The 13,930-nt window shown below is 42.9% G+C and overlaps 1 protein-coding gene across 1 annotated transcript; it reads left to right on the forward strand.

Moving 5' to 3' along the window:
• The first annotated feature begins 104 nt into the window (after positions 1-104).
• Positions 105-13,453, forward strand: mlh1 (mutL homolog 1, colon cancer, nonpolyposis type 2 (E. coli)). The gene is made up of 22 exons (XM_068725625.1): positions 105-189; positions 3,044-3,214; positions 5,630-5,722; positions 7,805-7,928; positions 8,195-8,285; positions 8,629-8,727; positions 8,830-8,903; positions 9,020-9,092; positions 9,178-9,269; positions 9,370-9,412; positions 9,578-9,666; positions 9,786-9,898; positions 9,998-10,091; positions 10,183-10,336; positions 10,548-10,876; positions 11,836-11,981; positions 12,224-12,332; positions 12,417-12,480; positions 12,560-12,724; positions 12,829-12,921; positions 13,007-13,117; positions 13,228-13,453. The coding sequence occupies exons 2-22, from the start codon at positions 3,178-3,180 to the stop codon at positions 13,381-13,383; spliced, it is 2,349 nt and encodes a 782-aa protein (XP_068581726.1). The 5' UTR covers positions 105-189; positions 3,044-3,177; the 3' UTR covers positions 13,384-13,453.
• Positions 13,454-13,930: the final 477 nt, after the last annotated feature.

Raw genomic sequence — 13,930 nt, forward strand, 5'->3', positions numbered from 1 at the left:
GTTTGAGGCAGCGCTCGGAGAGCAAGACTTGCTGTCGTCAAAGTTTCGCCCCGCCTCGACTTCAGCTCCACGCAGACTGTTCCCTGCACAGCTCTGCGGTGTCCGTGCTTGTCCTGAAGCAGCTCAACTCTGCACATCTGTGGACTCTGCACGTCTGTTATCTGGCTAATAATTAACGTTATACATCAGGTAATGGTTGGCCGCTCCGTAAACCTCATATTACACATTCTTTAAAGCATTTATCATGACTCATTGTTATATTACTCTACATGCAGACAGTCTAGTTTGTTGCCGCCCTCCTTAAAATGTGCCACCCAACTACATTGTGTAAAAATCGATATGGTTTCATTCTTTCAAATTAAATTAATATTTAGACGGATATGAGTATAGAGCTTCACTGTCATAAGAAGTGACCAAAAGGGTACCACTTCCTAATAGGGCACCCTGTAAAAGGTTAAAAAGCTGTAACTAATGTCTTTATTAATGGTTCATAAATAATGTCCTTAATGTTTTTTAGATCAATTATTATCTATTAATGAGTCAAACTTGGGTTACCAGGTTATGAAATATCATTAATAAAGCCAATACTAGATTACCAACAGGTTATAGGGCGCTATTGTCCCGGGGGCCCCCAGATCCTGAAGGGGGCCCAAAGCCTCCACGTTATATGGCAAAAACGTTGCGGTAGTTTGACTAATTGCAAATGTGTGTAATAATATGTACTACTAAAGCACAGTATAAACTAAAATAAGGAGACTAATCTTGAGGTCCCTTCTTGTAGAGAGTTTTAAAGCCTTTATAATTTCAGTTTATAGTTTGCTTACATGGTGCATATTCCTAAATATAATTTTGCTTAGTCAAATCACCACAAGCTACTAAACTTTGCATATGGAAAAAAATGTTTTGGGTCGTCAGTAGGTAGTTAGATTTTGTGAAGGAAGAAATATATCAATAGATAATTAGAATAGAATCATTAGGCTATAATAGACATTATTATTGTTGCACTGGAGATGCACTGGAGATGTCAATGTACCTGGAGTTACTGGAAACAGTGAAAAACAGGTTACTTCTTAAACTGTATGAGTCTCTTGATTTTTGCCTATTTATTACTCAGCCATTAACTGATTACAGCATAGGGCCCATAGACCCTGTCCCATCTACCTATCATTGCATGGGGCCATGGCTAACCGAAAACTGATCAGATTGGCAAAACTAAAAAACACAAATAAGATGCGCAGAAGTGGCTAAGTAACAGCCACTTCGAACAAGAATGATTAGACAACCAACCACATAGTGCAGAGGTGTCTCTGTGAGGCTTAAATGCCTGGAGGGTAACAAAGAAAAGCTTCTAATGTATTAACCGTCCACAACTTAATGTAATGAGGAAATCAACAAACAATGGAGGTACTGGGTGAGGATGCTTATTATAAAGAATGCATTGCTATCCTTTGATGAAGGTGCGGTCTGGTAACACAAACAGAAGAGAGGAGCAGCACAAGGTGGCCAGGACAAAGCATCCAAGTCTGCCAACATTCATTCTTTTGTTGCTTTGCATGGTTCATTAACAATCTCCCTTCCCCTATTTTTTGCAATACTGTCCACAGACTGAAATGACATTACCTTACCAGACAGGCTGTGATGTAAATCTCCTGTGGTTTAGTGACAGTGCTTTGAATTTGGAGGAAGGCCGTCAGTATTTCAAGGATAGGACGTTGTAGCACATGTTTTGTTAAACCCTGAAAGGAGAGCGAGAAAGACAGACCAAATAAAGTGATTTTCCTTTAATGGTTGCTCCACTCTAGGACTTAAAATAGCCTCGGCAGGATGAAATCTGATGACTGAAGTAACGGAAGTGATGCAACGTGACTGCTCAAGTGAAGACTTGAAGACAGTCCCTCATTGTTTCCTTTGGGCACCACCCAAGACACACAGAGGAGCAGTTGGAATTGAAACTTCAAGATGAATGTTCAATGATAGATAGTTGCAACACTACATACCACTGCACTCTTAAAAAAACTTAGAAAAATGTGGTGACCTGCCTTTTGGTTTTGTGACTGACGGGCTATATAACATGAACTTGGCAAATCACTGAATTATGTCTGAATCCCTCCCCCTTCATTAAACACCTCCAGGAATGTATGAATCAAACACACAAAGTGTAACTGCTTTGATTTATGTGATAACACAATCTCCATCGAAGTGAACTGATTATTGTTGAAGGTGAATAAAGACGTAGTATCCTTTGTGGTAGAAACACAACAGAGTAGATTAGATTATTAGCTACTTATAACCGTGTCCACATGGAGGCCCTTCGGAATAAGACTTGTTTACTCAAAGTATTAAGAGATACAGTTCATAACGTGTAAGCCTTTTGGACAAAGTCTTATACACCTGGGGTCAGTTTACAGTGTAAACAGTACATGTTATCAAACTGAAGCCTGAGCTTCCATTATGCCACATGCACTGTAGAAAAAGGCTACAACCCTGGTGAATAAATGTTGACATCTTTGACACCAAAGCAGATGTGACAGATGCCAACCTGTGAGGCTTAGGCCTCAGTGACCATCCAGTGTGCCATGTCAGAAAAGCAAAACAGAACTATGAAAGGCCCATGTGTCTGCTGTAAAGAGGTCAGTGGTAGATAACACACTGTTAAGGTGAATGAACGGTAATGTTTGATTTGCAGCACGAGAGCAAACACAAGGATAGCTGTATGACGTTTAAGCGATAGCTCACCACATAATGCTTTGATGGTGAACCCTACATGCAGAACTTTAATTGGTGGGTGGGGTTGAACAGGTGACAGCAAGTCTGTTTTTAATGTGGGCTCTTGCCTAAACAGGTGGCAAAAAGGGAAGTTTTTTTGATCCCTTCTAGCTGCATGGCCCTAGGGGTAGAAAAAAGAAATGTCAGTTGGTCGGTCTTTGGTTCGGACTGAACATTAACGATGTGGTTTTGAAATGAAATGTCTCGCCATTAAATTTGGTATCCACATTCATGTGATTTGTTTACCTAGGAAAGTACATGTTCATCTTTTGTCTAGACTATGTCTCAAGGCTTCTGTCGGGCTGATAGGGACTGAGCAGGAGGAGGAAGATTGTCACAGGAGAAGGAAGGGGATGGGAAAACAAAGGGAAAAGGAAGAGCAGCTGCTGCAAAAGCCATTTGCATCGTTTGATGGAGCGAACAGGAAGTCTTGGCAGTTCGCAAAGAGGTGAGATAATGCTTTCCTACAGGGGTGATGAAGGCGGAATTAAAAGGTCATTACACCACGACTGGACTATTACTCGTAGATGGTGATGACTGGCCATGATACACTGTCCGTAAATACACAATCTACCGGTTGAGATCATAAAATTCTTAGACATGACTTTTAAAAAGTAGAGGAGAACTCATCTAATTTGATTTTAGATTAGTTATCAATGTGTGAAAAACCACCTTTATCTTTCGAGGAAAAACAGGCTGCTCTATATTTGTCACTTGGAGAGGCCATAACAAATTCCACAGATGATTGTATTCCCACGTTTTGTGTCGCTAAGAGATACTGGCAGACCCCACGTCATCAGGTCTGATGGCAGTGATCACTCCGCACAGCTTTGTCAAAGGATGGTGGGGGTGTCGAGCCAGGAGACACAAACACGCAGGTGAGACAAAACCACGGCAGTGGTGACAACAGCCTCTTGTCAGTGTGGAATGTAAAGACACACAGCAGCATGGAGTTGTGGAATGGTTCCAGGTCCTGTGGAAACTAAAGTTGCATTTGGGTGAGTTTTAAGCTGTATTTGGAGGCCGTGTTGAGGCAACTGGGTGCTGACCTTGTTTCACACAATGGGCGCACTGCTGAGCACCACGTGTACATTTGCATCTGATTTTGCATGCGTTTATGCATGTGTGCATGTGTAATCACAGCAGCATGCGCGCTTGTGTGTGTGCCTGTCATTGTGTATGGCAGGTCGCTACAGGAGTGGCAGTCGCTGCCCTTTGAAAAAGTTGCCATCCGAGTTTCAGTGAGAGGAGCCAGAAAAATGCTACAAGGATAGTAGGTTCCAAAGAAAAATGAGGCCTTTACTGACTTGTGAGACACGCAAACAGTTCTGACCCCACCCAGACTCTTTGTAGATTTACACAGATGGATAATAGCTGCCTACAATTATTTAATAATGGATGCCTAACAATAGAAAACAAGTAGAACAGGGAACACCAACTGTTATTTACATTTTGGAGTGTTGCCTTCCTCCAATCATTTTTTTACTTGCCTAATTTCTTACCAGTGCTATTGTATTGTATCCTGTGGCACATCCTGCTGCTACAGCACATACTGGAATGTCCTGCATTGAGTCAGGGACACATGTCTCAGGATAGACATCATACCCCCCCCAATACATCTCAGATGCAAAGACAGCACAATGGCTGACGTTTTGCCTCGGCCCAAAGGGAGAGGAGGGTCAACTTAAACGAGAACAAGAACGATGCACACATCTGGATTTAATGGTCGTATATAGTTTGTGTAGGCAAATGTGCTTGACATCATAGTGATGTCACTCCTGTCTCTGTGAGTGAACCCTGTGGTTCAGCTGCACAAAGCCATTGACATAGATTTATTTTTTGAATCACATTCCTGCCATTTGTTTGTCAGTCCCTAACTGACTTACGTTCGTACTCTGGTGACCTTACAGGTTGTGCTTTTTGCTTTTATGGCCTGTGTTTGTATTCGCCTGTGGTTAGCTGCTGAACTACTAAACCGTGCCAAGTTAGCTGTCATGGCTGCCTGGTATATGCTTACATGTTTGTATAAAATGTGGTATCGATTACAGAAACCCCAGTTCAGGTGCTGCCCTGAAATATAGTAGGATTATTCGGATTACAAAGGATAACAGGTCAGAAGTATGATGTTACTGCATGAGAGAGTGAGCTCAGTCTGTTTCTCACCCTGAATTTCAAACTTTAGAATAAGCATTCTGAAGTTTAAATAAAACTGTAACTTGCTCAACGACTGAATTTAATCTTCTTTTGGCTGTAGATATACTGGTGGAGTCTTGTAACAAGGCTCCAACACCTCTCTGCTCTGTGGAACTATAGGAGCCTAAAAAAGTGACAGCAGTTTTCAAAGGGGGAAACAGATAATGATGACAGCACCTTCACTTTTTACCCTCACAATCTCCGTCCCTACGAAACTTTGCAATGTATAAAGGGGGACTCTGTAATCAAACTAAATACAACCCCAATGCTCTTTATCAAATACACATCATAAATATATTATGTACATTCTTTTCTGTTTAATTCGAAAATAAAGACTGGTAGAAACTGAACCAAGATATTGTTTTCACCACCTGCCCTTAGTTTATTTGTTTTCTTCATACAGGTGTTTGTGTGTTCAGGTTGGACTGCATTGAGAAGATCTCCCTGGTCATAAAATGCAAACAGCGCCACTCCCCGGACAGCCTACTCACAGCATTTTATTCTGTTGAGGTCATCCTCCCTGAGGCCAAAGTTTAGCAGCCTAGCAACATAGTTTAGGCAGCTACTGTAACAATCACAGAGGCTAAGAAGCGCTTCTATTAGTTTTCATTAAAAAAAACCCTCTTCATGAAATATCTCTGAGAACATTTGTATTTTTGCACCACCACAGTTCTGCCGATTCCCGCAAAAAGGTGGCTCTGTGAGGAATGCAGACACGTGTGGGCCGGCCAATTATGTGCACAGTTGAAGATTGAAGATTACAGTGAGTAAAGGAAGGCAATGCAAAAACAATTAACTGTTTCACTAAACATATCTGGAGCTTTTCATGTTTTTCCAACTTTAAAAAAAATGTTCTGCCATGTTAGGTAATTCAATTTAGTAAGCATTATTTTCTGCCCATGCCTAAGATAATAAACAATGGCGATTTACCATAATGGGTTACATTTTCTGGTGGGAGTGAATCCACTATACCTACAAACGATTTGGTTAGAATGTTGCGCATACTGTATAGATTAATAGACCTGGAATTCAGACTTTTCATTTTGTTATAATAGTTCACAATTGAAAGATACAGTTAAACATTGACAATACCTGGACAAAGATGACTCGAGTGCTAACTACACACACACACACACACACACACACACACACGCACACGCACACACACACACACACACACACACACACACACACACACACACACACACACACATTTTTGTAACTTTTGGCAGGCAACTTTTGTACCTGTGTAGACCTGTTGTAGACCAAGCAAAAGATACTTTCCCCAGGGGGACAATTGACTTTATCTCATTACTTTACATTATGGCCTAAATAGCCACTTTAAAGCGGTACATTCCAGAGTTGGACATGCCAGGGACACAACACTTACCTGTGCATCAGTGTTTCATCAGTAGTAGATCAAAAAGTGGTTAAATAACATAAAATAAATAATGTATTTGTTTATTATTCTACAACAGATATTACAAGCTTATAATTATAATATTTTGGAATTTTTATACTAGTGCAGTGCTAGTGCAAAACATGCCTGTTCAGAATGGGCTACATGCTTGGACTGTGGTGCGGCAGCTTGCAGCTTTCTCGAAACACTGGTGTAAACGGCCTTCAGTCTAGTTCTCAGGAAAAAACATCAGACGTTACCGTTCGGCAAGATAGGCAACCTGGGCCTGGGGCCCCAACTAAAAGGGCCCCAAACAGCTATAGATTACTATGATGTTTAGATAAAAGTATTGAATTATGTTACCATTCAAACTCATTGTACCAAGAAATAACTTACAAAGCACTTGAAAGTGCTACTTAGCCTACTACTGTGTTCTTCTTCTTCAGAGGAAAACATTGTAGTACTACATTTACCTGACAAATGATAAATGTTACTGGTTACATTGCAGATTTAGATTCTACTCACAAAATATAACAATTAAATACATTATTAGATACATTATGATTCATTAAACTATCCAGCACCGTATTAGAATTGCAAGCTCCACCTTGAAGAGATGAAAATTGAAGTACATTGTGCTGATAATGCCTCTTTCACTCTTCACAGGACTCTTACTGTGCGGTATTAATTGTTTTACCATAATATTTAATAGTTCAACTTTCGGAAGTTTTTGAGTACTTCTTCCACCACTGCCAATACCAAAATTCCCAGTTGGACAAAAGCATGAAAAGTAACGCAAAACAGCGTTTGCCTATAGACTTTTGGGTAGAACTGGCTTTTTGTATTTATTTTTTTTTGGCAAAAGGTGTGTCAAGTGTGAAGAAAAGATACCGTAAATGTGTCTCAAAGAAAAAGCACTAATAATCCATCATCGTGAGGCGCTGTGTACATTTCGAAGCTACAACGTTCCATACATTTTACCAGAGAAGAAGACTTTGAACGAATGACGTCCACTAAGAGGATGAGGCCCCGCCCCCAAGTGCTCTCCCCGCGCAGTGTCGTCAAAGATTGTGTATAATTGAGAAGATGAATCACTTGATCACGAGAAAAGGGAAGCTGAAACAACATTGTTTTATCAACAGCCACGCATTACATCAAATGTTAAACATGTGTGATTTCGTTTTTTTTGCGAGGAAGTGATTACATCTCTCGTTTTCTGACGAGTTGTTGGTAAAGTTGAGCCAATGACACGCTGACTTTCACTGTACTCTGACTGACATTTCAAGGGAGTGAGAGTTCCTCTTGTTTCTCTCCTCTCTGATCCATTCCATGCTTTGTATCTTGTACAAGTTGTGATGCTACATTTAAGCCTAAATATATACCTTTTTAACCGTATTTAAGTGCATTCACCGCTGTTGTCTGCTGTTAAACTACGCTGCATCTTAGTCAGCAGCACTGTAAACATGGCAGGAGTCATCCGGAGGCTCGACGAGACCGTTGTCAACCGGATTGCTGCAGGAGAGGTTATCCAGCGTCCTGCCAACGCCGTCAAAGAAATGATTGAAAACTGGTAACTGACTAGCCACATGACACAGTTATGTTTAATAACGTGAGCTTATGCTAGGTGTTTGACAAGTGGCTTAAATAACCTGCAGTGGGACCAATACAAGTGACAATATGGCAGGACCGGTGTTTAAATCAAGCAAAGCCGCTTATCAACAACACCTGTAACATACAGTCTATGGTGACGTCATAGTCATGTGACACTGCGAACTAATGATTCAACTTGAAATGTATCATGGCTGTATAGTAACTAACTTGTATCGTATGTTCCAGTTTGGATGCCAAGTCCACCAACATCCAGGTGACGGTGAAAGACGGCGGACTGAAGCTCCTCCAGATCCAGGACAACGGCACCGGGATCAGGGTGTGTGTGACGGGGGCAGCTGTGAAGGCCCACAGCTGTTTTGGGTGTTTGGAAAAGTGTCCTTCAGATGGGAACTCATGCCACGAATTCCCTTTGTGATAACTACAGAGTTTAACCCAAAAAAGTTAAGACACAACAGAAAGGACCCTGTGCCCCCCCCCTTGTATCCAGTCTAATAGGCAGTCTGGACCCCCATTAGTTCAGATTCAGTGTTTTGTTTTTCCACTGCCAAGAGAGTGTGTGTGTGCACACACCACTGGTAGGTGGGTCTCTCTGCGCCCCTGTCTTTTATCTACGCCGTCATCTTCTCTGATCAAGCTGTCTGTTCTATTTTCCGAGGCAGAGAGAAGATATGGACATTGTTTGTGAGAGGTTTACCACCAGCAAACTCCAGACTTTTGAGGACCTCTCGGCTATTGCAACCTATGGATTCCGAGGAGAGGTAGAGCTCTGGAGCAGCAGCAGCAGCAGCCTTCAGGTTATTAAATGTTGAAGTACATTTTGATGCGACTACGTCACATTTGTTGCCTGTTCTTGTTTGCAGGCCCTTGCGAGTGTGAGCCATGTTGCCCATGTGACCATAACGACTAAAACCGCTGACGCCAAGTGCGCCCACAGGTATGCTAACGTTTGAAAACATGCTTCACTCATCTACTGTCTTGCCTTCCTTGAAGGTTACGTGCACATTACAATGGGTAGAAAGTAACCAGGTGATGTATCGACGTTCTCTGCAGAGCCAGCTACAGCGACAGCAAACTGAAAGGCCCTCCCAAACCATGTGCCGGCAACCAGGGAACCCAGATTCTTGTGAGTTGTGGAGCACATCAACTTTTACTGACTGACATCGATGGATGTTCAGAGACCTACAATAGTTTGCTCTCCCTGCCTGCAGGTGGAGGACCTCTTCTATAATGTGTCCACCAGGAGGAAAGCTTTAAAGAGCCCCAGTGATGAGTACTCCAGGATTGTGGATGTGGTCAGCAGGTCTGTGATCTTGGCTTCACTACTTGCGTCTTGTGATTCCTGCCCTTTTGATGAATGCCACTGTGTTTGAATAACTTGCGTTTTAATGTTTATTTTGAAGGTACGCCATACACAATTCAGGAAAAAGTTTTTCTGTCAAAAAGGTGAGACGTGCTTTCTTGTTCTTTCATTTTTTGTAACATTTCGTTGACCATGATTGGCTCCACAACACCGGACACAAAAAATACCCTCTGTATTATAGATGAGGCTGCGAAGAATTACTCTTTGCTTAAAAGGAGAATATTATTTATGGCCTTCTTTTTTTCCAGCAAGGAGAGACTGTGGCAGATGTGAGGACTCTACCCAACGCATCTGTAGTAGATAATATTCGAGGAGTTTTTGGAAATGCAGTCAGCAGGTATTAAGCAACAAAGAGAGACAAAAAAAAAAAAGATATGCTCTGATGCTCTCTGCAGTTCTGTGACCTCTTATCGGCGAAACGCCGCCTGCATGATCGGCTCTGTGGTATGTTCCCAGGGAGCTGATCCAAGTTGGCTGTGAGGATCAGAAGCTCGCATACAAGATGAAGGGCTACATCTCAAACGCAAACTACTCTGTCAAGAAATGCATCCTGGTGCTCTTCATCAACCGTACGTATCACAGAAAAGTGAAAATGTGGCTCACTGGTGCAGATGGTTTAATCCGATTAGCGCTTTGTTGAATGAAGATTGTGATCTGTGACGTCTCAGATCGTCTGGTGGAGTCGAGTGCTTTGAAGAAAGCAATCGAGACAGTTTACGCTGCGTACCTTCCCAAGAACACGCACCCTTTTCTATACCTCAGGTAACTTAAAGCGCATTTGTCTGTTCTCCATAACGCATTCTACTACGGTCTAATTCATCTGATATCCACCGCTGCTTTCTCATCACCACAGTTTGGAGATCGCTCCGCAGAATGTGGACGTCAATGTCCATCCCACAAAACACGAGGTGCATTTCTTGCACGAGGACAGCGTGATCGAGAGCGTTCAGAAGCACGTCGAGAGCAAACTTCTTGGCTCCAACTCCTCACGCACATACTTCACTCAGGTATGTTGATGACCGGATCACTATCTCTGCGAAGATGCTGGCATCGTCACCACTGAGATAGATCTAACCTCTGTCTTTCTTGATGATAAAATGTTTGCACTCCGCCCAGAGATCACCTGTCACTTTTACACTGTATCCATTTTTTCCCCTTTTTAAAAACTTGAATTGTGACAGTGTTGAGATGATTCACACACTGTGTGTTCTTGTGCAGACGTTGCTGCCAGGGCTGTCGGTCTCAGGCGGCAGTGAGGTCAAGTCCCCCGGCGCCGCGGCAGAGCCTAGCGAGCGAGTCTACGCACATCAGATGGTGAGGACCGATTGTCGCTCGCAGAAGCTGGACGCCTTCCTCCAGCCGAAAGAGAAGCCGCCACCTGACCCCGAACCAGCCGGTCCCAGCAGCGGGGAGGCTGCGACCAAAGCCGCCGGGCCCGACTGCGTAGAGACGGAGGAGATGGATGATGCGGACATGCTGATGGCCCTGGCTGAGCAGGAAGCAGAGGGGTCAAAGGGCAACGAAGATGATGCCAACAGTGCTCAAAGGTGAAAAAAAAATAATCCCACCAGCGCTACATTGGGTGTGGCAGTATGCGTGTTCAGCTGAGGATGAAAGACTAAAGTCAGTGCCACCATGATTACTCCAGATCCAGACAGAACAGGTCTTGATGTATGACTAACCCTGTAACGTCAGCAACTCTGTACATTGACGTGCAGCAGAGGAGGTGAGTAAGAGCGCCGGAAGAATGCAATAGTAAAGTAGTGTGTCAGCACTCGTGAATGACGTCATCTCCCTCTGGGCCAATCGGAAACAAAAATGTCAACTTGTTTTGACCTGTTGTTGCTGACGTTATAGTAGCTAGTAGCTGTTTTTAAAGCTCCACCAATAAGTATTTTTATTTGTTACCCTCTCAGAATGATCACCCTCCACAGCTTTCTTTTAGCTTATTGTTCTAGTTTTAGGCAATCAAATTAGTCTTAAAGTCCCACTACTCTCATTAATCCAGTTTTCTGCTAAAAGGTTTTGATAAATCCAGCGAACACTACCTGCTTAGGGGAAGAAAAGTCAAACATCCTGTCAAAGACCGAGAATTTTCTCTCAGTAGTTGTTAGAAACCAAAAACTGGAAAACATTTATCAGAAGGCCGTGACTCCAGATGAGTGTCAATGTTGCCCCATCACTGCTGGGTGTGTGATTTGGTAATTCTTTGCCGAGTCTCTTCAACGTTAATAAAATAACCATATGGCAAGTTTATAGTCCTCAGATTTTGGATTTACTCTGCCCCCGTGTGGCTGGAAGAAGTAACTCATGCCGCTGACATTTTTCAGGAACTTGTTGCTTCTATTATAACGGGGCAAAAAAGATCTGCCACCCATTAATAGAGTGATTAAATGCGTCCACATTTTCACAGCCTGTTACAGGTCATAGTGCATCTACCGTCAGCCTGACTGACTTATTGTCTGGAGAGTACAAGTGTCTGTAAACATGTTTGTGTTTGAGCCAGGAAGCGACCCAGAAAAGAGCAGCAGCAGCAGCCGGAGGAAGAAGTAGACGAGGACCTGACGGCTGCAACCATGCCCAAGAGACGAGTCATCAAACTGAACAGTGTTAAAGAGCTCAGAGCTGAGATCACTGAGCACACACACAAAGGTAAACAAAACATGTCATCTATTACAGCTAAACTGTTAAATCCGCCAACGAACCCCATCTTTCCCTCTCGCAACTCTATACTTCCCTGTGATTTTACTTTCTTCTCAAGGCCACAACTCAGCTCCATAACTACTTTCATACAACTTCTTGTTACTTCACATTCATCCATCATCTTGTAAGCATAATCTACAACTCAAAATGTAGTAAATATGTATGTACATTTTTTTTTTCTTTTTCTCCAGGGCTTCAAGAAATGCTGCAGAACCACTCGTTTGTGGGCTGCATCAACCCACAGTGGACTCTGATCCAACATCACACCAAGCTGTACCTGCTCAACACCACTAAACTCAGGTCAGAGCCACAGGACGCACGCACCGTTGTGTTGTTTCAGCCTGCTGCTCTATGTCCCAATTCACTCTTTTGTTTCCGCTGCAGCCAGGAGCTTTTCTACCAAATACTCATCTACGACTTTGGGAACTTCGGTGTACTAAGACTGTCTGTGAGTTAAGTCTAGATTGTGAATTGTTTGTATAAACTGCACAGGTTGTGATTTTAAATGGCTGATCATGTGCATTCAGACACCAGCTCCACTTTATGACCTTGCCATGCTGGCTCTGGAGTCTGAGGAGAGCGGCTGGACAGAAGAGGACGGTCCTAAAGAGGGCCTGGCTCAGTACATAGTGGACTTCCTGAAGAAGAAAACAGAGATGCTGGAGGACTATTTCTCCATGGAGATAGACCAGGTCAGTTGGGACATTGTGGTGTGATTATCTGGGGGGGAAGAGAGAAACAAGTTTCCAAGTACATTTTTTACACATGCTGTAAACCTGAGCTTTGTGCATTGTAGGAAGGAAATCTAATAGGGCTGCCGTTACTGCTCGACAAGTACACGCCCCTCATGGAGGGCCTCCCCATGTTCATCTTGCGCCTGGCCACTGAGGTGAACCTCTCGCAGCTCTCTCATTTATCACGAGATTCTGGAAACAAACTGTATCTGAAGGCTTCTGCTTGCTGGTGTTGTGCAGGTGAACTGGGACAATGAAAAGGAGTGTTTCAGAGACTTGAGCAAGGAGTGCAGCATGTTCTACTCTATCAGGAAGCGCTACATCCTAGACGCCCTGCCGGGAGAGGAGCAGGTGTGAACACCAGACTCACGTTTCAAACAATGCTAGTGCCAGATGCATTTTAACTTCCTTTACAATAACAAAGAGCTGACTAGTGTGATGTTATGTGATTTTTGTTTCAGGATGCTGAGGCAAACTCGTGGCGTTGGAAAGTTGAGCACTTCATTTTCAAAGCTTTCCGAACCCTCTTGAGTCCTCCGAAGACCTTCAGTGAGGACGGCACTGTGCTGCAGATCGCCAACTTACCTGATCTCTATAAAGTATTTGAGAGGTGCTAAATCTGATCACCAAATCAACCCCACATGCTGCTCTTTTTGTACTCCATTTGTTCTGTAAATAAACATTTTGTACGAGACAAAGCTTCAGATGTTTGTCTTCGAGTGAAAAACAATATTCCTGTTCTGAATAACCCATTTCAATGTGCCAAGGCTACACATGGGTTTCTAAAAGTAAGAACTGGAACATGCTGCCAGGAAAAACAGAATTGGGTCACGAGTCCTATTACGAAACCTAAAATGTGCCAACACACTTGCTTGACTTACTGCTACGTGTTCCGTCAGTCTAAAACATGTGTGCAGTTTGGAGGAATCAGCTCTGTGTAAAGGAAATGAACACCGCCACAGTTTCCAAATACCTTATGGACAATTACACATTTAAAACACCTAAAAGCACGAGTGAATGAAGGAAACCTGCAAATGTATTTCCATGACTTATGCTATAGTAACAGTGTGTCTCTGTATTCCAGTCACATGGTCTAACTACAACCAGAGTTTAAAAATGAAAAAAAGTGACCTAATGTGAAATAAACCCTAACCCATGAAAAAG

Source organism: Cebidichthys violaceus, unplaced genomic scaffold (genome assembly GCF_023349555.1).
Source record: "Cebidichthys violaceus isolate CVI_PGR_0920_01 unplaced genomic scaffold, fCebVio1.0.p SCAF_10, whole genome shotgun sequence".
Taxonomy (NCBI): domain Eukaryota; kingdom Metazoa; phylum Chordata; class Actinopteri; order Perciformes; family Stichaeidae; genus Cebidichthys; species Cebidichthys violaceus.